Source organism: Macaca nemestrina, chromosome 14, assembly GCF_043159975.1.
Source record: "Macaca nemestrina isolate mMacNem1 chromosome 14, mMacNem.hap1, whole genome shotgun sequence".
Lineage (NCBI taxonomy): Eukaryota > Metazoa > Chordata > Mammalia > Primates > Cercopithecidae > Macaca > Macaca nemestrina.
The window spans coordinates 57,151,819-57,178,821 of record NC_092138.1 but is presented as its reverse complement, the minus strand read 5'-3'; the positions used below and the strand labels follow the sequence as shown (position 1 = coordinate 57,178,821).

The 27,003-nt window shown below is 42.1% G+C and overlaps 1 protein-coding gene and 1 long non-coding RNA gene across 5 annotated transcripts in view; one reads left to right on the top strand and one right to left on the bottom strand.

Moving 5' to 3' along the window:
* Positions 1–27,003, top strand: part of LOC105493867 (MOB kinase activator 3B) — a 206,112-nt gene that overhangs the window by 51,499 nt on the left and 127,610 nt on the right. For 2 of the 4 annotated variants that reach the window (XM_011761820.3, XM_024796573.2), the window contains exon 2: positions 25,242–25,857. In XM_011761820.3, the coding sequence (XP_011760122.1) occupies positions 25,440–25,857 (418 nt within the window). In that variant the 5' untranslated portion in view covers positions 25,242–25,439. Of the gene's footprint in view, positions 1–15,143; positions 15,549–25,241; positions 25,858–27,003 lie in introns of those variants that run through there. The other 2 variants (XM_071077885.1, XM_071077884.1) reach the window with 2 other exon arrangements.
* Positions 22,564–24,184, bottom strand: LOC139358149 (uncharacterized). Its single transcript, XR_011612664.1, has 2 exons — positions 24,046–24,184; positions 22,564–22,768 (listed from the first exon to the last, which is right to left on the bottom strand). It is a non-coding gene; the product is annotated as an uncharacterized lncRNA (long non-coding RNA).

Below are 27,003 nucleotides of genomic sequence, written 5' to 3'. Positions count from 1 at the left end.
CCTTCATAATGAAGTTATTATTCTTTAATATTTCTTTCAGCGAGGGTCTGTGAATTGGATAGTCTCTCTTTTTTGGTGTGAATATGTTTTTATTTCACCCTCTGTTTGAATATGTCTCCTAAAATTCATGTGCTGGAAACTTCATCCTCAATGCATCAGTGTTGAGAGGTGGGAACTTTAAGAGGTGATTAGGTCCTGAAGGTTCTGCCCTCACGAATGGATTAATGCCATTATCATGGGAGTGGGTTCATTGTAGTAGGAGTGGGTTTGTTATTCAAGGAAGGGGTTTCTTATAAAGGGTGAGTTTAGCCTCCTTTCCTCTCTCTCTTGCCCATGTGATGCCTTCTGCCACAATGTAACACAGTTAGAAAGCCCTCACTAGTTGCTGGTGCCTTGCTCTTGGACTTCCCAGCCTCCAGACCTGTGAGGAAATAACTTTCTGTTCTGTGTGAATTAGTCTGTTTTATTCAGTTATAGCAGCATAAAACAGGTTCAAATACCCCCATTTTTGAGCAGTAACTTAATTAGGTATAGAATATTAGTTTGACAGGTTTTTTTATTACCACTTCAAATATGCCTCTGTATTATTGATGAAAAGTCCACCAACAATCTAATTGCCATTATTAAGTTTGTAATTTATCTTTTTCTCTCTGGTTGCTTGTATGACTTTTTCTTTGGCGCTGGTGTTCTGCCGTTTACCACTCTGTGTGTGTGTGTGTGTGTGTGTGTGTGTGTGTGTGTGTGTGTGTGTGTATTTCTTTTTAATCCTGCTTGGGACTTGTAATTTTCCAAATCAAGAACATATGTATTGCTTTAATTCTATTAAATTCTCAGCCTTTATCATTTCAATATTGCCCCTCTCACATAAACTATTCCTTTTCCAGAACTTCAATTAAACGTGTTTTATTGCCCCAATTTACTCTCTGTGTTTATAACCTCTCTTTCACATTTTTTGATCCCCTTTTTTCTTTCTCTGCTCCATTCAGAACACTTCTTTAGACCCCTCTTTCATGATGCTCATTCTCTTTTCAGCTGTATCTAATATGCAATTTAACATGTTTGTCTCATCTTTAAGAATTCAAATTAGTTCTTTTTTTCAAAACTGCCCTTTCTTTGTTCATAAAGGATGGTTCTTATGGTTTTTATTCCTTCTTTTATGTTAAAAAATACATTTAAGCATAATTAGTTTATAGATCCTGTCAGATTATTCTCTTACTGTAAGTTCTTAGAGTGCCAATTCTTCCGCTTGTTGTGTACGTTGTGTACGTAGCTTCTCCATCTGACTGGCTTCATTCTTTTTGGGTTTGTTCAGCAGGAATTGCTTATTCTGAGGGACTCTTGTAGGTCCTGAGTTATGAAAATATTTCTACAGAACAATTTGAGCCTGCTTCTTCCCTGGTTCTGGGAACATTTTTATAGTGATCTATTAGCTCAAGATACATACACAGTCTAAACAATGTAAATTTGTGCAACACACTTGTGCATGATACAGGTTTGGTATTTTATTTAGTTTTTTTAATCAGATGCAATTTTTTTTCACCTTGATACTGGAGCATAATTCAGACTTACTTCCCCCTTCCCTGAGCTACTGGGAGCAGTGGTAGTTCTAGTCCTATTCTTATGTAGATGGATATTTTCAAGAATTCTGACTTGATGCAGTTATGTCAGTTCCAGTGTCTTACCTTTCATGAGCCTTGGGCCGTGTCACCTGTCCTCAACTGGGCATCCCAACCCTAAACCCCTAAACAGCTGTATCCAGATTCAACCCCTCTCTGGGTGATAGTGGTATTTACTGTTATGCTTATTGCTTCAGCTTTGAATTCTGGCTTCATTTCTGGCCTGCATTAAGAAGAATAGTTATGTTTTACAGGTATATGAGGTACATTCTTGTGATGGCTGCAATGGCTTGTATTTTGGAACTGAAAGAGGATCTGGGTAAATTCAGACTGACATTTTTAATGTAAATTAATTTACTCACAAACCATTTATTGGCCATCTATCATGTTCCTGGCTTTGTTATAGGTGCTGGGGCACAACAATAAATAACATTATGTCTTTGCCCCTGTATAGTTTACATTCTCATGGGAAAGACAAAAGAAACAATAAGTAAAACATATAGTAAAATCAGTTGGAGCGATGAAGAAAATTAAAGGAGGAGAATGGGAGAGAGAGGGACTGGTTTGGGTCATGTGCTTTATTAGGGTGGCAAAGGAAACCTCTCTGAGGAGCGACCTTTAAGCACAGGCTTACATGAAGAATGGAAGAATCATGCTAGTATCTGGGGTGTGAGTCCGTGTTCTCCGAGAAGCATTACACCAAGGCAGGATTAGCTATGCAAGAGATTTATTAAGGCAACTCCTGTGAGCAAGAGTGAGGTCAAGGGAAAAATGATAATGTGGGGCTCCTTGTTCAAAAATAACATTAAGAATTTCAAGATGGCTACAGAGGAGTATTCAACCAAGCACAAAGCCCTTTTGAATGCCCTGACTGTGAGGTAAAATAGGAGTGAGCTGCTGGGAGCTTGGGAGATGCCTCTGATTGTGATGCAGGTCTGACCCCAGGTGAAGAAGAGGGGAGGGAGGAGGGTGAGTGGAAGCATCCTACAGGGCTGTGCTGTTCCAGGAGAGCCTGGCAAGGCCGTTCGGGAGTCTTTGAGCCCAGGCCACCTCTCAGGTGAGTTTTCATCTCACAGGAATAGGTTTGCGTCACTATGCCTGCCATGCTCAGTCACTGTCTAGGAGTAGCCTGTGAGAAATGTGGCTTTAGCACAAATGCAGAGATGGATTTCAGAGCACAGCAGCTGTAACTCCTAGCCAGTAATACTCCTTGTAAGTTGGATGTCTACGAGGTACAGTCTCATGGCAGCCACACTGGGTAAAGAGCGTTTCAGGAAGAGGGGACAGTGATTGCAAAGGCAGTTGTTTTGGGGTTGAATTATGTTCTCCATCCCAAATTCATATGTAGAAGTCCTAACCTGCAATACCTTTGAGTGTGACCTTATTTGGAAATAGGGTTATTGCAGAAAATAATCAGTTAACAAGAGGTCATACTGGAGTTGGGTGAGCCTCTCATCTAGAGTGGCTGCTATCCTCATAAAAAGGGAAAATTTGGAGATAGACCTATACACAGGAAGGATAACTTGCGAAGATGAAGGTAGAGATTGAGGTGCTGAGTCTACAAGCCAAGGAACACCGAAGATACCAAAAAAACCCATCAGAAACAAAGAGAGAAACATGGAACAGATTTCTCCCTAGTGCCTTCAGAGAAAGCATGGCCCTGTCAACACCTTGATTTCAGATTTCTTGTCTCCAAAACTGAGACAATACATTTCTATTATTTAAGCCACCTAGTTTCGGGTGCTTGGTTATGGCAGGCCTAGCAAACTAATACAGCCTTGAAGTGATAGGAGACTTGGCACGTTATAGAAACATCAGGGAGGCCACTGTGGATAAAGCAGATAAGTGAGGGAGAAAATCGTAGGGGAGGGAGAGGTATCCAGGGGCCAGATCTGTAGATCATGACTTTGTAAACCAATATAGCAACATTGGTTTTTATTCTGAGCATGATGGGAAGCCTTTGTAGGGCTTGAAGAGGGCAGTGGCCTGATTTCACTTATATCTTTAAAGTACCACTCTGGCTCCTGTCTGGAAATATTAATAGATTGCAGAGGAACAGAAGTGGAGGCAGTGCAACCCGCCCAGTCCATGGCAGCTGTAAAGAGAGAGAATCTGGTGGTGTGGATGAGAGTAGTTGCGGTGGAGGGTGTGAGGAGTGTGGGATGTGTTGGCAATTTGAAGTAAATGATATACTTTCAAATGGATTAGACAGAGCAACTAGACAACTAGAATTGTTTTCTGAAATGAGAACAGTGGGTGAGGAACTTACCTGGAGTTTACAGGAATGGATGTCGATATCTGCCATGTTTAAAAAGTCACATGTTGTTTTGCAATTTGCTTTTTCATTTTCATGAGCTTCTTTTCATATCAGTACAGATATATTGACCTCACTGTGTTTTGAGGACTGCCCAATATTTCTTATATGGATATGCCATTCTTGATTATGCTAGTTATCTCTGAATGGACTTTTGGTTGTTTCCTTTTGTATGTGATTATAAACAATGAGGCTTAAATAGCCGTATGATTTATCTATTGCTTCATAACAGAATCCCCTCCAACACAGTGGTTTAAAAACAACAACGTTTATTATCTCACAGTTTTTGTGGGTCAGCAGGCAGAGTACAGCGTAACTGGGTTCTCCGGTTCAGGATCTCTCCCAAGGCTGAGGCTGCGGTTGTGTCAAGGTTTGACTGGGAAGGAGCTGCCTCTGAGCTTACTCAGTGGTTATTGGCAGAATTCAGATCCTGGTGGACTGTTGGCCTGAGGGCCTTTGCTCCTCACTGGCTGGATTTTTAGCTGGAAGGCACCTTCAGTTCCTTGCTCTGTGGGCATCTCAGGAGGAGAGCTCACAACATGGCAGCCGGCATCATCAAAGCGAGAGCAAGAGTGTGTGAGCAAGAGAGGTCACAGTCTTTTATAACCTAATCTCAGAAGAGTGCCCCGTCCCTTTTGCTGTATTCTGTTCACTAGAAGTCAGTCTCTGGGTCCAGCCTTCACTCAATCAGAGGATTATATAAGAGCATGGATGCCAGGAGACAGAGATCACTAGGAGCCACCTTGGAAATCTGCCTAGCACCATAGCCCAGTACATTTGTGTTTTGATAGATTGTTAAAGGTGGGTTTGCTGAGGGAAAAAGTACACATGTTTTAAAATTTCATGTATAACACTGGATTTCTTTTCAAAATCTTCATTCTAGATTTCAGAGTTATTTTGATGAGACTATTTGCTACTGCCTGAGAGGGAGAGGCTGTAGCTCCTCAAAAAGCCTTTGCCAGATTTTGTCATGAATGTCTCTTCCCTTCTTGAGTTTCTTTCTCTCACCCCTCCAAAACTTCCCAGAACAGGAAATAGCTATGTGTCTTGCAACAGGAATGATACGAAGGTTCTAACCAGCAGGCACTTGCATCGTGGCGACTATTCTAGGGTATGATGACCTGGATTCTGCCATTACAAAATGTCATTGCCTTCAATGACTTGTGTGATGACGTGGGTAAGGTTTATTCAGCCAGCCTTGATGAGAGTAATTAAAAAGTAATCTCTGGTGTAAGGCGTCAGTTTGGGCCCATGATGTCTAGGGAAACTCCATTTGAATCATTTCTTCTAAATCCTCAGAACTCTGGCTTCTGGGAGGCCACACAGTAATGAGGTGTACATGTATTTCCTTATTAGTCAGAAAGAAACTTTACCTAAAAGGACCCTTTTGTGTTTACTAGATATGGTTGGAGGAAATATAAATTATTATCACTATTACTTTTTCTCCTTCCCATAGAAGGCTTTATAAAATTAAATACATCATAAACCTAGACTATGATAAAAATGAGATGGTGTAAATATCTGTGTGTCTTAGTTCAGGCTGCTATAACAAAATACCTTAGTCTGGGTAGCTTATAAACAACAGAAAATCTATTTCTCATAATTCTGGAAGCTGGAAATCCAAGATCAGGGTACCAGCATGATTGGGTTCTGGTGTGGGCCCTCTTGAGGGTAGAGAGCTTTCTGGGATCCCTTTTATAATGGCTAATCTCACTCATTAGGGTAGAACCCTCATAACCAAATTATCTTCCAAAGCTCCCACCTTTTAATGCCATCACATTGGAGGTTAGAATTTGAACACATGCAGTCTATTGCTGTGTGGCTGCTATCAGATTAGATGCCCCAGTTGAAAGATTAGACTATCTTGGCAGCTTCCCAAATGCATGCCAAGATGCCTTTCCCCTTCTGCTTGTGAGCAAGGTGGGGTGGATATGGAACTGGGGAGAGTGCATGACCTCTGATGAAGCTGAGGGAATGTCTTGATGGGGTCCATCACCAACATCCCCTGTTAGGGGCTAACCCCTTGGTTGGAGAAGGTACTAGATTCTTTTCCACACTGCCCCTTGCAGGTCCCTGTGTTGCCCCAGAGGCCCATGGCCCTCCTTGATGTGGATTAGTTTAGGGACTAGCTCTCAGGGCAGCAGGTCCATCTCTGCTTGTCCAGCTTGGATAGCCTCTCTTTCCTGGGCACTTTGAAGGCCAGGATCCTGCCTCCTGCCTCTGCCCTCCTGTGAGCCTGGTGCTCCAGGAGCGTGGCTCTCCAAACAGGGAGTGACTCCTCTGTGTCCCAGCACGACCCCACCCTCCCGCTTTGCCTGCCTCAAACACTGGGCAGGTTGTACTCACATTTCACAAGATAACTCCGCTAGATGAGAAAAACGTGTACTTTATTCAGGACAGCGAGCTCAGCTCTCTGGATTGCATTCCCTGCAGAAATGAGAATCCAAGTGTAGTGGCCTTTCAAAGCTGAAATAAATCAGGGCTCCTTGGCCATACTACCCTTGTCTGTCAGTTTTTGCCTTTTTCTAGAAGCCACGCGAGGTTAGGGAAGATTAAGGGAAAGCATATGAGGACCAGTTCATTGTGTAATCACTTAAAATCTCTGAGTCGGAATAGCTATGTGTGATTTAAAATATAAATGTTTGCAAGTGGTTTGTATCTTGATCATTTATGTTATGTAATGTAAAGATGTGCATTTGAGATGTACCAAAGTGATCTTTAGATGGTTCTTTTTTAAAATGACAGTCTTAACTTGTCTTTGTGGAACTCTGTATTTTTCAGTTTTCACCTATGTTAAGCCTTTCAATTTTTTTGTTGACTAAAGTTGGTAGAAGAAATGGTTATCAGAGTTTTTATAGACTCCTCCACCACCTTTTTCCAAATGGAATTTGAATCATCTGGTGCTTATATAAAATCAAGCACCGTTTAAACTCAGGGAGCTGGGTGTTTTTTTTTTTTTTTTTTTTTTTTTTCTTTTTCTTTCTTAGAATAAAGTGCAGTTTAAAGAGAATAGAGTGGGAGCTTTTACCAGACACCTGTTTTGGTCTCTTGCTGGGCTGATACTATTTTCCAAGGAATGGTGACTGTGTGTTTCTGTTTTTCCTCTTCAGATTTCTTAGACCAAAGAGAGGAAATCCACTGGAGGCTTACCTAACAAGACGTATTGATGAATGTAGAATCTTAAATGAAAAATAAGTCAGTGGATGTGGCTTCCTGGACTGTGAGCTTGGACCAAAAATAAAGCAAGCCCTCGCCGCAGGGGTTTGGCTCAGCCCCGCGCCTGCGGCAGACGTTGTTTTCCATGGCTTTGCTTGAGAAGTTCACTTCTCTGGGCAAAAGTTCCTGAGGCCTTTGGAGACTTTTAAAGGCTTTTTATTTTTTTCCCTGTAGCTTTTATTGTTTTTAAGAAAAGTGGTGTCACCCTTACTTGTCATTAAAAAAAAGTACTGTGGGAAAAACAAATAAACTACCCAAAGAATAAAACAAGAAAAACCAAAACAACTCCCCTAAATGAATGAAAAAATGTATACCCTTCACTCTTTTGCAAGATAACTATTTCCATGCAAGTTGGATTAGAAACTATGAGAAGATTTTTCTCTTTGATTTTTGGTTTCTTCTATTTTTAACATTTTTGGCAAGTCTACACATTGTGGTTACATAAAAACATCAGGATTAAGATATTTGGTATTTAAAAAGCACCCTTGGACTGGGGATGAGTCTTTCTGGCACAGCTGTGAGAGTGCTTGAATTCCTTTCATAAAATAATAGGTGTTAATGTCCAATCAACATAAGCTTTTTGGCCAGCTTCTCCCAGTGTCCCTCAAGAAGCCTCCTAAACATGTTCCTGCCCTCGTGAAAGGCCCATCTGTCTGCTTGGTGGCTGGAGGGAGGTGCCCTGCCTCAGGTGCCCCTCCTCAGGAGGGATGGCTCCTGCTGTCCCTCACACCCAGGATGTGGTCAAGGTTGGTCACTCTTTTCAAGAGTCATTGCCAATTACTGTGTGCCTACAGTGTGCCAGACCCGCTGCTAACCTCTCTTCACCTACTGTCTTAGTTGATCACCACAATTCTGCGAGGTATAACCCACTAAGAGTGTTTCAGGAGAGAGGGAACGTAGAAGCCTGTGGGATCTGCTTTTCAGGAGTTCCCTATCCAGAAGGAGGGAGACATATGTATATAAGTAAGTTCAAGAAAGCATGATGTTAGTGATAAGAATGAAAGCTAATGCATATTACAAACTTACCTTGTGCTTGCTGCTATATCGGATGCTTTATTTGGATAATGTCACTTAACTCTCATGGCAGCCCTATGAGATGGCTATTTTATCTCCATTTTACAGAAATGGAAGAAGAGGAAGCTAATGTTGAGCAATGTGATATAGTAAACTCCAGAGCCCACACTCTAGAAATGGCAGATTTGGGAGTCAAACTCAGGCAGTCTGATCTCAGATCTATTTACTTAGCCACCAGTCTATACAACACAGTGACCAAGAACCACAAAACACAGGGGTAGTTCATTGAACCAGCCTCTCCACAGGTGGTGTAGACCAGTAGGAGAAGGGCCACATTGTATATTCCCAATAATGATTCAGGTTAATTCTCCTTTCCCCCAAGGACTTTTTCTGCCATTCTTACTGCTGGAAATGCAGCTCTTCAGATGACCACTTTTCTATCCTGCCTATTCGCCTCAGGAAATGACTCTTGGCCCACAGACCACTGGATATGCCAGGCCGGGCGTGTCAGACTCCCTAGCTCAGGGAGTTCTTAAACCCTGGGGAGCAGCAGAGTCCACACATCCACTGGTGAGGGGTGGGAAGCTAGAGTCTGCATTTTAAACTTGCACCCTAAGTGCAAGTGATCTTGGTCTTTCTGCCATTTCCGAGTGTCCGCAGGAAACCCAGGGGAACTTACTAGTTGGTCAGTGGACAGATGGTTCAGGGTGAGAGGGGGTTGTATTTTTTCCTTCAGCAGCCACCACCTTCTACCAGAGGCCCCAGAGCTCAAGAGGGGAAAAGTGAAAGAGAAAAAAACAAACAAAAAATAAAAGGCCAGGGGGAGGTGGTGCTGGGGGAAGAGTATAGAACTCAAGAATAGCAAGTCAAACCCATAAATATTTGCTGAGAAGCAAGGGTTCTAAATGAGTGCAGTAGGGATGGCAGAAACAAAGCCAAATTAGGGAAGGGTCAGGAGAGAAGAGAAGGGGAAGGGGTGGGCTGAACCTCCACCAGAGGTGGCAGCTTGTGTTTGAAGCCTGCTTTGATGGGCCCACAGGGCTAACAGATGGGTGTGTGGGCCCTGATTGTAGATGGGCCAGAAGTTGGGGGTGAACTGTGGGAATAACCAACAAATCAGACTGTTTAGGTACAAAGGAAGGGCTACAGATTCAGAGCTTTGGAGCAAAGGAGAGACAAGAGTCACTTCCTAACAGCATGGTAGGGAGGAGTCGCCTGGAGGCTGGAAGATTATGGCAGGCGGAAGGCAAAAGAAAGGGCAGGGGCAGGGATTTAGCCACTGACAAGTGCAGTCAGCATTAGGGGTCTGATGAGTTGTCCGACTGATCGAGTGAAACCTGAAAGTTCTCAGAGGTGTTTCAGTGGCTTTTGAGAGGAGCAGACACCCTGCCTCAGCTGCAGAAGAGATAAATAATTTTTATTTATTTTTATAAAATTGAGGTCCTGCATAGCATTTCATTTGGAGCAACAAAGGAGCTATATGACTTTAAAAGGCTTAAAAAACCACCAGGAGTATGAATAATATCTATATCTACATCTCTCTATGTATCTAAAAAGACAGTTAAGTTGGGGTAGTTTTCTTTTTTTCTTTTAAGAGACAGGGTCTCACTCTGTGCCCTGGCTGTAATGCAGTGACATGATTATAGTTCATTGCGGCCTCGAACTCCTAGGCTCATGTGATCCTCCTCCTGCCTCAGCCTCCCAGATAGCTGGGACCATAGGTGTGTGCCACCGTGCCAGGCTAATTTTGTTTTGTTTTGTTGTGTTTTATTTTGTAGAGATGGCTGGGGGAGGGGGCAGGTGTTGCTTTGTTGCCCAGGCTGGTCTCTAATTCCTGGCTTCAAGTGATACTCCTGCCTTGGCTTCCCAAAGTGCTGAAATTCTAGGTGTCAGCTACCACGCCTGGCACGAAAAGGGAGGGGGGCAGTTTTGAAGGGCTATTAAGTGTCGGACTTGCTGAAGTATTTGAGAGATCCATTGCCTCGTGGAAAGAACACTGGCACGGAGGTTGAGGCTTTGTTTTCAGCCCCAGGTCTGTCCTAACTGTGAACCTTTACATATTTACTTCGGTTTTCTGGGCACTAGGTGTTTGTTTTTTGTTTTTAATAAATTAAGAGGCTCTATTGAATTAAGTGATTTTCAAAAGTTCTTCCTGCTCTACAGTCCTGTCAACCATGACCTTGCTATCAGGCCTCCTTAGCAGATGCACACGGAATGGGTAGCAGGATCAAAGTTCGAGGAAAATTAATGTCGTGGTGTTGTGTGGGATGATTGAGGGAGACAGGTTGGGGCCAGGATGCTGTCATTGAAGGGGACAAAGGCAACGAGAGTAGATGCAACATGACAGAAGCTTGGGCAAAGACAACAAAGTCACAGAAGTTGAGTTTGCACTAAAGGAGGTGAGATGATACATTTTTGTCTCGTATTAGAAAAAAAATTCCCAGCCAGGCACCGTGACTCATCCCTGTAATCCCAGCATCTAGGGAGGCTGAGGCAGGAGCATTGCTTGAGCCCAGGAGTTCAAGACCAGCCTGGGCAACATGGCAAGAACCCCATCTCTACAAAAAAAGAAAAATTCCCAAGTTGATTAGCTTGCTCTCTTCCCCATTATTTTTTCCTCCGAAGTATATTTTTAAAACTTATTTTTTAAGCAAAGCACAAAGGTAGAGGTCTTTGGGTGGTATTGCAAAGATCTTTACAAAGGTCTACCATGACTTTTTAAACATTGTTTTAAGTGAGTGGGCATGCTTCCAAAGGAGCTGACTTTTCACTGAATGCTAGAAAATGAAAACACGGGAGCTGTTTAGATTGGCCTGGGAAACATCATGTCCAGTAGCCACTGTTGATCTTTGCGTGAAGCAGTTCTGTTTTCTGAAAAGATTCCTTTTGTCCATTGTCTCATTATGATTATAAGAGCCTAGTCCTCTCAACCGGAGAAAGAACTGTTTATCTGTGTGGTATTTGATTAACAATTATTTAGATACACAGTTTAACCACAAAAAGTTACTGAGTTCCTGTTTCTACTGGGTCCTGTGTTAGGTACTAGGGATGCAATGAAGTCTAGAGTGTGCCCCCAGCCCTCATAAACTGATGGAGGGGCCAGACATGTGAGCAAAGAAATACAGCACAGTATGTGGTCCTGGGGCATTTGCATCAGAGATGTGCATGCAAGGTGTACATGATGACCAGCCATCCTGTCCTTCTTGCTCCTTCTTTTGGTAACTTGTTCCCTCTGCTTTACCAGGAGTTGAGGTTAAACCAGAGAGAAGTTTGAAGACATCGAGGTTGGGCCTTATCTGAGGGAGAGTAACCTTCTCTCCCTTATCTGAGTAGATAGAAAGTTTTTCAGTTCCCTGGAGAAAGCTCCTGATAATCATGTTCTCAGACAGTAGCCACATACAGGGGCATGGGATTGTCAGGCCTAAAGCTCACTGTCAACTGTGGGGGATTCAGAAGCACTTCACAGATGACGGGGGACTCTGTTCGGAGCATTCTCTCTCTCTGTGACTGCCGCTGAACAGTAACTGAACAAATGCGCGCAATGACTAGGTTTTCTTTCTTAGCTGAGAAATCTCTTGAGAAGGCTATGCATTTCTGGTGTGTAGATATAGACTTTCTGCAGATGAGTAAGTTATGTCTTAAACAGAGTTCTTGTTGAACTAATGTCACAAAGCATTTCTGCTAACAAAAACAGCTAACTTTGCATAGCCAAGCCACTCTGCACAACTTAACAGTGTTAGTTCTCCAATAGAGTCCTAATAAACAAGTCACACCACTCTTCCCTCTGTGGCTTCAAAGAAGTTGGTAATAACAATACAACAACAAAAACAAAAATCAACTTTGTTTCTTATGGAAACCAGACTGTTAACCTATGGGTCTGCTAACTCTAAATTCTGGATTTACCCACCCTTTCCCATGTAGCACTGGCGAGAGCAGGCCAACTCCATTCATAAGGGCAGAAAGTTGGGGAAGCAGCAGGTAGCACATTCCTTGAGAGCAGGCACTTCACAGGAGGAAAACAAGGTCAGGCTGAGCCAGCTGAGCATGTGCAGTTTGCCAATTAAGTGAATCCATCCCTCCACTTGCCCTGGGGCGATGTTAGTAAAGGGACAGAGAGAGGATAGTAGGATGCGTAGGGAAAATTCTTCCTCATTCAAACCACGAGTGGGGAAATGGTGCTTCCCTGAGGTGCCTCAAGATTTTACACTTTTTGAGGGTCAGGTGCTTAGGTCTTGTGGGGAAGAAGTCAAAGAAAGACCACATTATGGTTGGGACCCCTGTTGATCATGATACCACCTGAAACCTGATCATAGGAGAAATCCAGATTAATAAATTTAACACTTGACGTTGACCTATCTTTACTTATATTATCTCAATTATCCCCAGAACACACTGTGATATTAGTATTAGCACCCTAACAACAAAGAAAGAAATTAAAGCACAAAGAGAAAGCATTTAGCCCACAAGGGTAACTGGTCAAGGAGCAGAGCCTGGACTCAAATCTGCATCTTTCTGGCTCTAAAGATAGATCTCTTTTCAGTCTTTGAGGAGGACACATGGTTTGCAATTACATGTCTGACTCAATTTCATTTCCAACTTTTTTTTTAACTTGTTATTGGCATGTTTGAGAGAAAAGAGTGGATAGAATCATTAATTATTTGTCTCAACTTTATCTCAGGGTTACCTGCTTTGTGTACCTTTTTTTCATTTAGAAAAATGAAAAACCACCCAGATAGATGGTTGTCTGTTCTCTCTTGAGAGTTTCTAGAAATGCAGCCTTAATCCTTCCAGCAAGATCTCTGGATTCTGTTAACAGGAATGATATGGTTTGGCTATGTCCCCACCCAAATCTCAACTTGAATTTTATCTCCCCAGATTCCCACGTGTTATGGGAGGGACCCAGGGGGAGATAATTGAATCATGGCGGCTGGTCTTTCCCGTGCTATTCTTGTGATAGTGAATAAGTCTCATGAGATCTGATGGATTTATCAGGGGTTTCTGCTTTTGCTTCCTCCTCATTTTCTCTTACTGCCGCCATGTAAGAAGCGCCTTCTGCCTCCCACTATGATTCTGAGGCCTCCCCAGCCACGTGGAACTGTAAGTCCAATTAAACTCCTTTTTCTTCCCAGTTTCGGGTATGTTTTTATCAGCAGCATGAAAATGGACAAATATAATAAATTGGTACCAGTAGAGTGGGGGGCATTGCTGAAAAGATACCCGAAAATGTGGAAGTGACTTTGGAACTGGATAACAGGCAGAGATTGGAACAGTTTGGAGGGTTCAGAAGACAGGAAAATGTGGGAAAGTTTGGAACCTCCTAAAGACTTGTTGAATGGCTTTGACAAAAATGCTGATAGTGATATGAACAATAAGGTCCAGGCTGAGGTGGTCTCAGATGGAATGAGGAACTTGTTGGGAACTGGAGCAAAGGTGACTCTTGTTATATTTTATCAAAGAGACTGGTGGCCCTGGAGATTTGTGGAACTTTGAACTTGAGAGAGATGATTTAGGGTACCTGGCAGAAGAAATGTCTAAGCAGCAAAGTTTTCAAAAGGTGACTTGGGTGCTGTTAAAAGCATTCTGTTTTAAAAGGGAAATAGAGCATAAAAGTTCAGAAAATTTGCAGCCTTACGATGCAGTAGAAAGGAAAAACCCATTTTTTAAGGAGGAATTCAAGCCAGCTGCATAAGGAGCAAGGAGCCTAATGTTAATCCCCAAGACCATTAGATACACAGTTTAACCACAAAAAGTTACTGAGTTCCTGTTTCTACTGGGTCCTGTGTTAGGTACTAGGGATGCAATGAAGTCTAGAATGATAGGGAAAATGTCTCCAGGCCATGTCAGAGACCTTCATGGTAGCCCATCCCATCACAGGCCCAGAGGCCCAGCAGGAAAAAGTGGTTTTGTGCGCCAGTCCCAGGATCCCCGTGCTGTATGCAGCCTAGGATCTTGGTGCCCTATGTCCCAGCCATTCCAGCTGTGGCTGAAAGGGCCAAGGTAGAGCTCAGGCTGTGGCTTCAGAAGGTGGAAGCCCCAGGCCTTGGCAGTTTCCACGTGGTGTTGAACCTGTGGGTGCACAGAAGTCAAGAATTGAGGTTTGGAAACCTCCTCCTAGATTTCAGAAGATGTGTGGAAATGCCTGGATACTCAGGCAAAAGTTTGCTGCAGGGGTAGGGCCCTCATGGAAAACCTCTGCTTGGGCAATGCAGAAGGGAAATGTGGGGTTGGAGCCCCCACACAGACTCCCTGCTGGGGCACTGCCTAGTGGAGCTGTGAGAAGAGGGCCATCATCTTCCAGATTCAGAATGGTAGATCCACTGACAGCTTGCACTATGCGCCTGGAAAAGCCACAGACACTCAATGCTAGCCCGTGAAAGTAGCCAGGAGGGAGGCTGTACCCTGCAAAGCTACAGGGGTGGAGCTGCCCAAGATAATGGGAACCCACCTCTTGCATCAGCGTGACCTGGATGTCAGACCTGGAGTCAAAGGAGGTCATTTTGGAGCTTTAAAATTTGACTGCCCTCCAGCACTTTGGGAGGCCGAGGCGGGCAGATCACGAGGTCAGGAGATCGAGTCCATCCTGACTACCATGGTGAAACCCTGTTTCTACTAAAAATACAAAAAAAAATTAGCCAGGCATGGTGGCAGGCACCTGTAGTCCCAGCTACTCGGGAGGCTGAGTCAGGAGAATGGCTTCAACCCAGGAGGCAAAGGTTGCAGTGAGCCGAGATCGTGCCACTGCACTCCAGCCTGGGTGACAGAGCGAGACTCCGTCTCAAAAAATAAAAATAAAATTAAAAAAAATTTGACTACCCCGCTGGATTTCGGACTTGCATGGGCCCTGTAACCCCTTTGTTTTGGCCAATTTCTCCCATTTGGAACAGCTGTATTTATCCAATACCTGTACCCACATTGTGTCTAAGAATTAACTAGCTTGATGTTGACTTTACAGGCTTATAGGCGGAAGGGACTTGCTTTGTCTCAGATGAGACTTTGGACTATGGACTTTTGGGTTAATGCTGAAATGAGTTAAGACTTTGGGTGACTGTTGGGAAGGCATGATTGGTTTTGAAATGTGAGGACATGAGATTTGGAGGTCCAGGGGCAGAATGATATGGTTTGGGTGTGTCCACACCCAAATCCCAACTTGAATTATATCTCCCAGAATTCTCACATGCTGTGGCAGGGACCCAGTGGGAGATAACTGAATCATGGGGCCAGTCTTTCCCATAGTATTCTCGTGATAATGAATAAGTCTCACGAGATCTGATGGGTTTATCAGGGGTTTCTTTTTTTGCTTCTCCCTCATTTTTCTCTTGCTGTTGCCATGTAAGAAGTGTCTTCCACTTCCCGCCATGATTCTGAGGCCTCCCCAGCCATGTGGAACTGTAAGTTCAATTAAACCTCTTTTTGTTTCCAGTTTCAGATATGTCTTTATCAGCAGCATGAAAATGAACTAATATAAAAAATAACTTTTTAAACAGTTTAGAAAGTCATTTCTGTTATCAGAATACAGAGGTTGTAACTGGATTATAACCAGGAATGTAATGTGTTAAATGTAGAGCATTTATATGTTATTCTGAAAAGTGTTTGAGCGATTAGTGGGAGGGCAAGGTGGATATAATTTTGAAATAATTTTCAAAATTATGAAATAAGCCATATTGCATTAGATTTATTATATGCAAAAAATACTCCCAGCACTTTGGGAGGCCAAGGTGGGCAGATCATGAGGTCAGGAGATCGAGACCATCCTGGCTAACACGGTGAAACGCCGTCTCTACTAAAAATACAAAAAATTCGCCAGACGTGGTGGCAGGCGCCTGTAGTCCCAGCTACTCGGGAGGCTGAGGCAGGAGAATGGCGTGAACCCAGGAGGCAGAGCTTGCAGTGAGCTGAGATTGCGCCACTGCACTCCAGCCTAGGTGACAGAGCGAGACTCCGTCTCAAAAAAAAAAAATACTGGAACTCCCTCAAAATATTAGGGTAAGTGTGTTATAAATGTTGGGGAATATTGTTAACTCATTATCAAATCACTGGGGTTAATACTATTTCTTTTTGCCTGAGAATTAGAAGTCCACCCAAATTAAGCAAGAATGAAACATCTCATTTCTTTCTTTCCTGCTGTGCAGGTCCTCCATTGCCACCATGCCCCCCACCCCTACCACCTCCTGCCTATTTCTTATTCATAAACACACATTTGCATTGAACTGAATCATTTTCTATTTCTCACATCATTTCTTGATGTTAAGTCAAAAGTTATAGTTTCTTTTATCAGTCACTATGTCAATAACCATATAATTGTTTTCCATTTGTGAAGTGCGCTCACTGGCATTATATCTTTTAATTTTCACAGTAACCTTACAATAAAGGTAAGCACCATTATCCTTATTATTTTTTTCTTTTTTTCTTTTTTTGTTTTTGTTTTTGTTTTTGTTTTTGTTTGAGACAGGGTCTCACTCTGTTGCCCAGGTTGGAGCACAGTGGTGCAATCATGGCTCACTGCAATCTTGACTTCCCCAAGCTCAGGTGATCCTCCCACCTCAGCCTTCCAAGTAGCCGGGACTACAGGCATGTCCCGCTGGGCTAATTTGTGTATTTTTTGTAGAGATGAGTTTTGCCATGTTGCCCAGGCTGGTCTCGAACTCCTGGGCTCCAGCAATTAGCCTGGCTCAGCTTCCCAAAGTGTTAGGATTACAGACGTGAGTCACTGTGCCCAGCACCGTCATCTTTAAAGAAGACAAAATTGATATTCATAAAAAGTGTCTGTTCAAAGACATAGCCAGCTAAAGTCATTGTCGGGATTTGAATCCAGGTCTTTTGAAACTAGACCACAAAGTTTCCAGAAATAGATCTCTTCTGGAGTGGCACATGACAGTGTACATAGGGCTAGGTCTCTGTTTCTCCCATTTCCTCCCTGACCCCCTTAGGTGTATCCCAGAACTTCCTCTATTTTTTTTTTTTTTTCTTTAACTACCCAACTGTCTAAATAGGCAATTTTAAGTAGGTGGTAAGAGATTTGCAGTCAGCTTGGCTACTTACTGGTTCTGTGATCAGGATACAGCTTCAATCTCACTGTCTCTCAGTTTCCTTAAGTGTAAATTAGGGATAATAATAATGCCTATTCATAAGGTTGTGAAAACTAAAATAAACAGGAAGTCTTTAATAAATGCCATTGTTAATATTATATAATTAGAATTTTAGGCATCCTAAGATAGATTCTAGGTGATTGGTCTCTCTAGAGTCTGACTCTCTAGTAAAACTTGCATCATAATGTGATTCAAATGATGAACATGATGATAGCAGCAACCACTATATTCAGTACATGCTAATGCTAAATGTTTTACATAAACTGTTTGAATTCTTGCAGCAACCCTACAAAAGCTGTGTGCTGTTAGCCACTGGGCTTTAGTGTCTCTAAATCTTGCCTGCTTTTGGTGTTAATTTTATCTATCCCCTGTCAAACTTAAACTTACAATCTTTTGAAAATTGGAACTGTATTTTCTAATTTCCAGTCTTCTAGCCCATTTTGTGTTCTCCGCCTTCCTGCAAAGATCTTTTGCAGTGGTTCTAGATGTCATACAAAAGTTCTCATGGTGCTAGGGCTAAAAATTTTTCAGACTTTGAGACTCAAATTCACTTAGTGGCTGAGAGTAAACAAGTCTGTTGACAGTTACAGGATCCAACTTCCTTGAAATAGAACCTTTTTCCTTTAAAGTAAGATTTTTCCAAGAAAGGATTGACATACCCTATTTCAAAGAAAAAGAAAGGGTAATTGGCAGTAACCTTTATCCCAGTATCCATTGAAGGTTCAGAGTGATACCATATCAGCTGATATACACCCATGCTTTAAAAAGTAAAAGTACTTATCTCAGTATCCATTGAAGGTTCAGAGTGACATCATATCAGCTGATATACACCTATGCTTTAAAAAGTAAAAATACTTAACATTTTTGACCTGCCTTAATTTTTTGTTTCAGCTATAATTTAAGCTTTATCTGTAGTTCTCGCCACATTCCCCATTCTTCTACCCTCACCTGACTTAGATATTGTTTTTTTCAAATCATATGTCTTTCTTTAAGCCACAAAAATGAATATTTTCTAGCTAGTCTAAATATCTAGAAATAATATACCAAGTCTCTCACTGATTTGGAGAAGTTTCTCTTTCTTCTTAAAAAATCAGTGTAATCAGTAGGATGTCATTATAAGATTTATAATCTTTATAAGATTAAATGGGTCAATTGAGCTTTTATCCTGTAATAATTTTACTTTACTTTTTATTTTTAAAACTGCAGTAAGATTGGATCAACCCTGCCCAAGTTTTGACCAAAGAGTCTTCATCTTTGTCATTGTTGGGAATCCAAGCTTGTTGGTACCGGTGTCCAGAAGGAACATTATTCTCTTTATTTCATAAAACATTTTTTAAAATTCTGTCTTTTCTTCCATGGACCGTCAGTAGGTAGTGTTTCAAACCATACCAGACAAATCCCACTCTTTTCTTTTACTCTTTCCATTCTTTCTCACCACTAACTTTCCTCTTCTGAATGATGGCGAATCATTATAGCTTTTTGCTGAAAACACCTGTGCGTTGATCTGTTGTAGCTGTTGCTGCTGCTGCAGTTTGTAAGGTTGCAGGTAATGCTTTCACTTTTGGAATTTTAACTTATACATTTGATACTAGAATGTCTGCACTGATGACCAAAAGAATGAGCCTATGAAACAGCAAGAATGCAATTCAAACGACCATTGAAGAGCTAGAAGATTAGGAGGAGTAATAGTCCTGTGACAGACTTCTGTAGGGTTACACCTATTTGTACTGACTTCGTTTGTGTTCAGAAATAACATGAGCATTCTAAGCTCTGAAACCATGCATATCTTTGAAAATTAAAATGAGGCAGCAATGTTTCTCCTAACTAATGTAACAAAACGCAGTGATATGACAGCTCAAAGTTGAGGAGTTGAATTCATTGGGGAAAAAAATTGAAAAGCTCTTCTCAGGTAGGAATCTCTTCCATTCTGGGGTTATCTTGTGGGCAAAGATGGCACCTCCTAAGTAGGCAGGGGTAAACAGTGCATAAGGGTTGATGGAATTTCATCTTAGGCACATCTTTTATTGGAGCCTAGAAAGCTCAGATGATGTTCATTTTATGATACACACATACAGACGCCCCTCTAAAATAAAAGCCCAATCTACTTTAATTCAATATTTGGGAAGTAGAGGACGATTCCAAGGACTATTCCAGCTATAAAGAGAACAATATAGTGGGAAAAATGAGAAATCAGACTAGTCATTCTTTGATTCCGAAGAGGTGGAATTTCAGATAACACAGAGGAATGGAGCAGCTCATTTGAAAGAAGAGTTGGGCTGAAGGCTTGTCCTTTCAGGAGGCAGACATGTTACTTCAGGGTATCCCAGCAGCCTCAGTGAGTTGGCAGTGAGCTTACAGGTTGACATAGAGTCCCCAAATAACTGAAGACAGGAGATCCACTTTGGTTCCTCTTTTGTGGTTTCACTGTGATATAAAATGTTCATCATTCACTGTCGTTTACTCATTCATTCAGCAAACATTCAGTTAAGTCAGCTCTGTGCCGGGCAATGAAGATGACACTAAACTTCCTTCATGTGGGGTGTTTCTGGGGCATTTCTCTTATGGCCTTCCTATAGGAAATGAATCATCCTGCCAGCTGATCCTGCCAAAGGGAGTCCTCCACCCCACAGATAAGATATTGAACTGCTTTTCCTGCAACTGGTGTCACCTTTGGTCCCTCTCCTTTCCTAACCCCCTCACCCTTCTGTACCACCAAGGTCTCTTAGAGGTGGGCCTGGCTAGAGAAGATGGATCTCTCAGGAGTGACTGGGAGAGTTGTTTTATTTCTTCCTTATCCCTGGAAAGGACTCTGATTTCTCAACTAATGAGGCAAAAGACATCAATAGGAAAAGAAAAATTAGAACTTTCCTTGCCAGTGTTGCTTAGCTACCTTGTCAACATTCCCTTGCAGCCCAGCCGAATTCTCTCTGTATGTTTTTATAGTGCACATGTTTTATCGTTGTAATTGATCTCTTAGGCAGAAAATATGCAGAGCACATGGAACTTCTGTCAATTTTGTGCTATTTATTTAGATTTCTGTTTTTCTCTTTCCAAAGACCTCACTCTTTATTGTCCTTTTTCACTCCTGATCTGAGTAATACTCTGAAGGAATCACATCAGTATGCATGTTGGTGCATTGAACTTTATAGTATTAAAAGCAAAAGTCAATAACCTCAAAACTACATACCAAATTGTGAATTCTTCATAGACAGGGACCACATTTTTATGAACTCTGTGTCCTTAGTGCCTAGCCCTGTGTCTGACACATGAAAAGCTTATAGTAAATGTTTATTGATCAAATGAACCATTGACTTCAAATATTTATTAAGAACCAGCATTGTCATGGGTGCAGTTCATAATATAGAATTTACTTTCAGTTTCTACCTGGAATGCAAACTTTATAACTTTTTTTTTTTCTGGAGTCTGAAACAGGACAGAAAATAACCACTGTGTTGTTGCTAGTGCTACAGTTTATTCAGTCAAAGAAGCCTTTCTGCATGAGGCTGCAATAGCAGCAGCTGCCCTCCACCTGGCATTTACGAAAAGGTATTCACTGGAGACCTCCTAGGTGCTGGGTGCTGGGCTATACAAGTCAGTCCAGAACAAAAGACCTGGTGGTTGTCACCATCTGTCAAGGCGATTGTATTCAAAACAGTATCTCTCTTTTTTTTTTTTCCTCAAACACACCCACACTCAACTGAAGACTGTTTATGAAACAATCTGTCGACAAAACAATAAATGGAAGTTTGTTTATTCATTCCTTTACTCAGCCAGCCAGGCAGCCCTCCAACCCAGCACTTCTCAGATCATATACTTTTGAGATTTTGTTAAAATGCACACTTAGATCTGCCAGGTTTGGGGTGAAGCCTAAGCATCTACATTTTTAACAGGCTCCCTTAGTTAGATCAGGCCTTGATGCTTTGAGTGCCATCCATGGACCAGTAGATTCAGCACCACGTGGGAGATTGTTAGACCAGTCTAATCAGAACCTGCATTTTAATGAGCTCCCCAAGTTCACATTGGCTGAGCACTGCTCTGTTCAATTAGCCCACAGCATAAATTATAGGCAGGGGTCCCAAGGGAGCTTTGGGCTGGGAAAGTAAGTCTAGGTGCATTTAAAGTTCCCTTTTTAATTTCAAAACTCTCGGGTTCCTGTGCCAATATGGCATCTGACACTCAGGAAAAGACACAGATGGGTGCCTCTTTGTTCAGTCATTCAGCGGCATGGTAAATCTTGTTATTATCCATCCTGGATTGCCATTATCTTTAAACATGGGGGGCCTACCTGATCAACCTATTTCTTCTTAAGAAAACTTCATTTTAGGTTCAAAAGTTTCACCCAAAGAGACATCCTCATGTCTGACCATGTCAGAATCATTTACAAATTTGGATCAAGCACTAGGACATCTGAGTTTCTGTTTCCTTGTCTGTAAAATGGAGATAATACCACCTGTTCTAGTTTCCTTTCTAGTCTTGTGAGGATCTTTGAAACATACATGTGCTAGAGCTTTGAAAACATAAAAATATTCATAAAACTTTAAAACTGCTTTAGTGAGAAACAAATCATTTATGTTTCAGTGCCAAACAGTTAAGGGTTTAACATTTAGCCTTACCATCCACCAACTTTGTGATTTCTGGCAAATTATTTTATCTAGTTGAACCTCAATTTTTTAAATATATAAAATGGTCATAAAAACTTCCACCATACAAGGTGTGGTGAGGATTAGAAATGTTAACAATATACATAAAGGATCTGGTGCATAGTAGGATTTCATAAATGGTGGTCAATATGCAGCATTAAGGGACTTGGATGAGAAAGAATCCTCCAAAGATTCCTTCTTTCTCAGGTAAGCCTGTTAAGTTGTGGCAAAAAAAGAGAGTGACTTTAAAGCTGTTTGAAGTTTTGGATCAGTGTCCTTCCAATTCAAGAGACTGTTATCAGGTCAAAGCAGGAGGATTGCCTGAGGACAGGAGTTCAAGACCAGCCTAGGCAACAAAGTGAGACCCTGCCTGTACAAAATACAAGATAAAATACTTAGCCTGGCATTGTGGCATGTGCCTACAGTCCCAGCTATTCAGGAGACTGAGACAGGAAGATCACTTGAACCTGAGAGGTCGAGGCTGCGGTGAGCCATGATCATGCCACTGCACTCCAGCTTAGGCAACAGTGCAGTGGCATGGTCATGGCTCACTGCAGCCTCGACCTCCCAGGTTCCAGGGATCTTCCTGTCTCAAAAAAAAAAAAAAAAAAAAAAAAGACATATCTTCATATTGGTTCTGTGAGTATCTTTGGAAGAAAAAATTCCCAAATTTCTAACAGCGTTTTAATATTTATTTAAATATTTGCGAGTGCTAGTCCATGCGAGGCTTTATGATGAGGAGGATTTGCTGTGATTATTTGGTGTTATTCGCATGCTCCCATCAGAGGTATCAGAGGGGCTTGTTGATGGCATCCACAAGAGCCTGGCACAGGTACGGAGGAAGGTTTCCACAATGTTTTCCATGCAGGTAGACATTCCTGGCTGAGAGAAAACAGAAGGATTAGTGGCACCAAGGGTATGTGTGGCGGTGAAAGGAAGTTGCTCTGAGGACTGTGGGCATTGATGGTACCTTCATTATCAGAAAAACAGAAGAGCAAGTTTTATTTGTTCAAGACTTCAGGGGGCAACTGTTCAGTGGTTACCATTTTACTGTCAGCAATTAAGCATTTGAGACATAGAAGGATTATTGTCTATTTTTTAAAAAACAAGTCCTCACCATCCTTTCTCTGTGTTTCCAACCTCTAGCTCATTCTTTTATTTTGGAAATTTCCTTCTAAAATCCTCAGGTTTCTTAAGCCTGTTTTCAGGCAAGCGAAGCCTTTAGGAAGGTATTCTTCAGGAACAGAGATCACTCCATTCTTTCCCTAGACTTTGCAGAGTTTATGTGTTGATATCCTTATAGGTCCTATTCCAGGGTACCCAGAAGTGTGATTTCACAGACTCTCTCAGGCAGAAAATTTCATGTGACCTGCTTTTCCACATGGATCTCTTTGGTGGGGGATGGGTCAATGGTCAATGTCCTGTGAATAGGAAAAAAATACCACCTTGCGGATATGGCATTTCAGTGAAAACCTATTAGGAAGAGGGTGGGATTAAAAGGGAGGAAGTGAGCAGGCACAGAGCCAGAGGCCTTGGGACTAGGGGTGGGAGGCAGGGCATTTGGCTGCCTCGCTAGCAATTCTGAGCCAAGGGCAGAGTTCATAAGGGGGAATCAGGATGTCTTAGGTATATTGGCCTCAATAATTTAAGGTTGAAAGTATCATCAAGCCCTGTTTGAGTGTGGAATGGCAGAACCCCTTACAGGCAGGGAGAAAGCACTTAGTGGGATCGTGCTCCAAGCCCATTTTAACACATTCCGTGTTGGGCTCTTCTGAATCTGGCCACAGCTGTTGGCTCATTTTGTTGGGGCTTGACCTGTGAGTGGATCAGTTATCTCCTCTCTTTTTCAAGGCCACAGAACATAGCCTTCACCTCCAACCAATCTATACAGCAGTCTTTGGGGAATATGTGGATAGAAGCTCTGGGTAAAACAAGTTTGTAAATCAGTAGGAAAGACAAGTTGAAGTCCATTACTTTTTGGAATATATGGCCATGTAGAGAAAGCATTTGCTAGGAGTCAACAAACTAAATTTCAATCTAACAGCACGCCCCCCTAGCTATGGGATCTTGTTAGGCAAGTAATTGTATCTCTTGGAGACCCAGGAAGAATGATACCCACTATAAATCTATTAGACCTATTATAAAACTATAAACCTCACCAGATTTTTGTGAGGATGAACAAGTTAGTGGCGAAGAGAGTGTTGAAGATGTCAGAGCTGTGCCATCCAGTGTGGTAGCTGTGAGCGCCTGTTCAAGTTTAAATTCATTAAAATTAAATAAAATATAGAATTCTGTTCCTTAGTCACATTAGCCACATTTCAAATGCTCAATAGCCACATGTGTCTAGTGGGTACTGTATTGGACACCATAGATATAGAACATTTGCATTGTCATGGAAACAGAAAGCTCTATTGGACAGTTCTGCCTCAAAGTGCTGTCTAAGATGTGAGATGAAGGGTATAAGGATGGCACATTGGAAGGTGACAAATACTGGCATAGTTCGGAATGTTTGGCAAGAAACAGAACCAACTCAAGTCAGCTGAAATAAAATAAGGGCTTTGACTAATTCAGGAAAAGTGAATGGATCGCAAAAGGCATGAAGCACAGCTAGGCTTCAAAAAGAATTGGAACCAGTTTCTAGAAGATTATCAGGATTAGTTCTTCTCACTGTCTCTCTTTTTCTCTTGTCTTCCTCTCCCTGTGTTCGCTTAGGCTCTTGTCTCTGTTTCTCTGTGTATCGGCAGCCACTTTCTCCACCTCCTTCTTTTTCTCCTCTTCCTCCGTGGCTCTGTAGAGCAGCTTTCTCAACTGCACTACACACAGTCCGAACAAGATTCTACCAGTTTTCACCACTTCTCACCCAATGCCACATCACTAATGCCCAACCAAGACTGAGTCCTTTTTCCAAATTCCTAGGAGAGACATTCTTATTAGCCTCTTCCATCATCTGTATCTAGAAGGATGGGGGAAGTGTCCCCATGCCTACTTAATAGGGGCTGTTGGGGGGTGGGGCTCTAAAAACTAGCACATGTGGGATAGGATCAGGCCATTGATCAACATGTTCATCCTTAACACCTTGGAAAGGTCCACTAAGCCTATGATCACACAAAGAAGAGCCAGTAGAGATTTGACAAAGCCATGAACAAAACAAGTGTGATGCCTTTTCTTCTTTAGTTATTTGCATGGTTTGCATCAACAGTACAGAGTCACAGGGCAGTGGCTTAACCACCATGTCCATATACCTGGATGGAGAGTGGGCATAGCCAAGAACGCAAGGTAGAAATCAGGTTGAAGACTGTCATTTTTTAAAGGCAAACTGGGCACTCATGTGTTCCCTTTTCTCTTCTACCTTTAGGAAAGAACATGAGGTTCCCTTGGAAATCATTCAAGAGGAAGATGGAAGGGGCTGTTTAAAAGAGCTTAAAAGCTACAGGCTGTAAGACTGGGGCCTGAGTGCTGGCAGTGGAAAACCCTGTTGGGCTGTGATCTCTCCTTAAAAAGTTCCAGGTGCCTTTTTGCTTCCTGCAAAAGAAAGGAAGCGAAAGAGAAGACCATGTCCATAGCCCTGAAGCAGGTATTCAACAAGGACAAGACCTTCCGACCCAAGAGGAAATTTGAACCTGGCACACAGAGGTTTGAGCTGCACAAACGGGCTCAGGCATCCCTCAACTCGGGTGTGGACCTGAAGGCAGCTGTGCAGCTACCCAGTGGGGAGGACCAGAATGATTGGGTGGCGGTACATGTGGTGGACTTCTTCAATCGGATCAACCTCATCTATGGCACCATCTGTGAGTTCTGCACCGAGCGGACCTGCCCTGTGATGTCAGGGGGCCCCAAATATGAGTATCGGTGGCAGGATGACCTCAAGTATAAGAAGCCAACAGCGCTGCCAGCCCCCCAGTACATGAACCTTCTTATGGATTGGATTGAGGTTCAGATCAACAACGAGGAAATATTTCCAACATGTGTGGGTAAGTTCATTACCAGCACTCAGCTTTTTGTCACCCTCACAACCCTCACTATGAAAATTTGCAGACTGCCTTTGAATGCTAGGTAGCACCCATGCGTTAATTCCATCACTCACGTACCTGTAGTGAGTGATATATAAGAGCCTCGTTGAAATGAAAAAAAAAAAAAAATTTATGGACCACTTACATTTATTTTGTGGACTCCAGTGGTACACATACCACATGCTGGGGAACACTGACTTGGTGAAATGTCAGATGTGATTGTGTTGGCTTTCTTAGGACTAGATGTCAGACTCAGTTATCTTGATAAGATTATTATTTTTTGGTTAATTAACCAAAGTTACATGGACTCTGATGTAGTTACTGGTATTTATAACTCAGGATTAAGAAATCCCAGTGTGAAAATTCATAGATTTGTTTGGGGATCAAACAAACTGGGGTTCAAATTCTGGGGAAAAAGAGATCCTGGAATTCTCCTCCCTCTTCTAATCCTAGGTTGTTAATTCCAGGCTGTGCTGTTTACTTTAACCCTTGCATAACTTCTGGATACACTTCGACACTTGAAATGCAATTTATTTTGTTTGCCTTGTGCTATGGGCTAAAACACTTCTAAAGTAAGGACCAGTCAGTCTTTTCTGTCTCTTACATGTCTTTATGATGCTGGTCATTAGATTTTTCCATGCACTTTCAGACTGAATTTAGAATTCAGTGTTTTATGCTGTAGGCTCAATAGGAATCCACAATCTCCTATTTGTGCTGTTGTAGCTCTAGTGCCTAGCATAATGCCCTGCAACTTTGTAGACACTCAGGAAATATTTGTAGAATGATTGAAAAAATACTTGTGCTATTGGAAAGTATGATTTAAAAGCCTGAGATGTTTGGAGTACAAAAAACACACTGTTGAAATCACCTCTAGATTGGGGTAGGATGTGTCCCCACATAGCATATAGAAAGTTGAGAAGGAGGTGTATGGAAGTAATTAAGTTTATACCAGAAAAAAAGTGTATAAATTGATTGATACAGTATGTACATCTTGAAATATTCAGCACACAAACCAATTTGTCAGGATCCTGGTGTTGCTTTGACTTGTCCAGTTCTCTCATGCTTCTCTCTCTCCTACTCCTTCTTAACAGGAAGGAGGTACGTTGT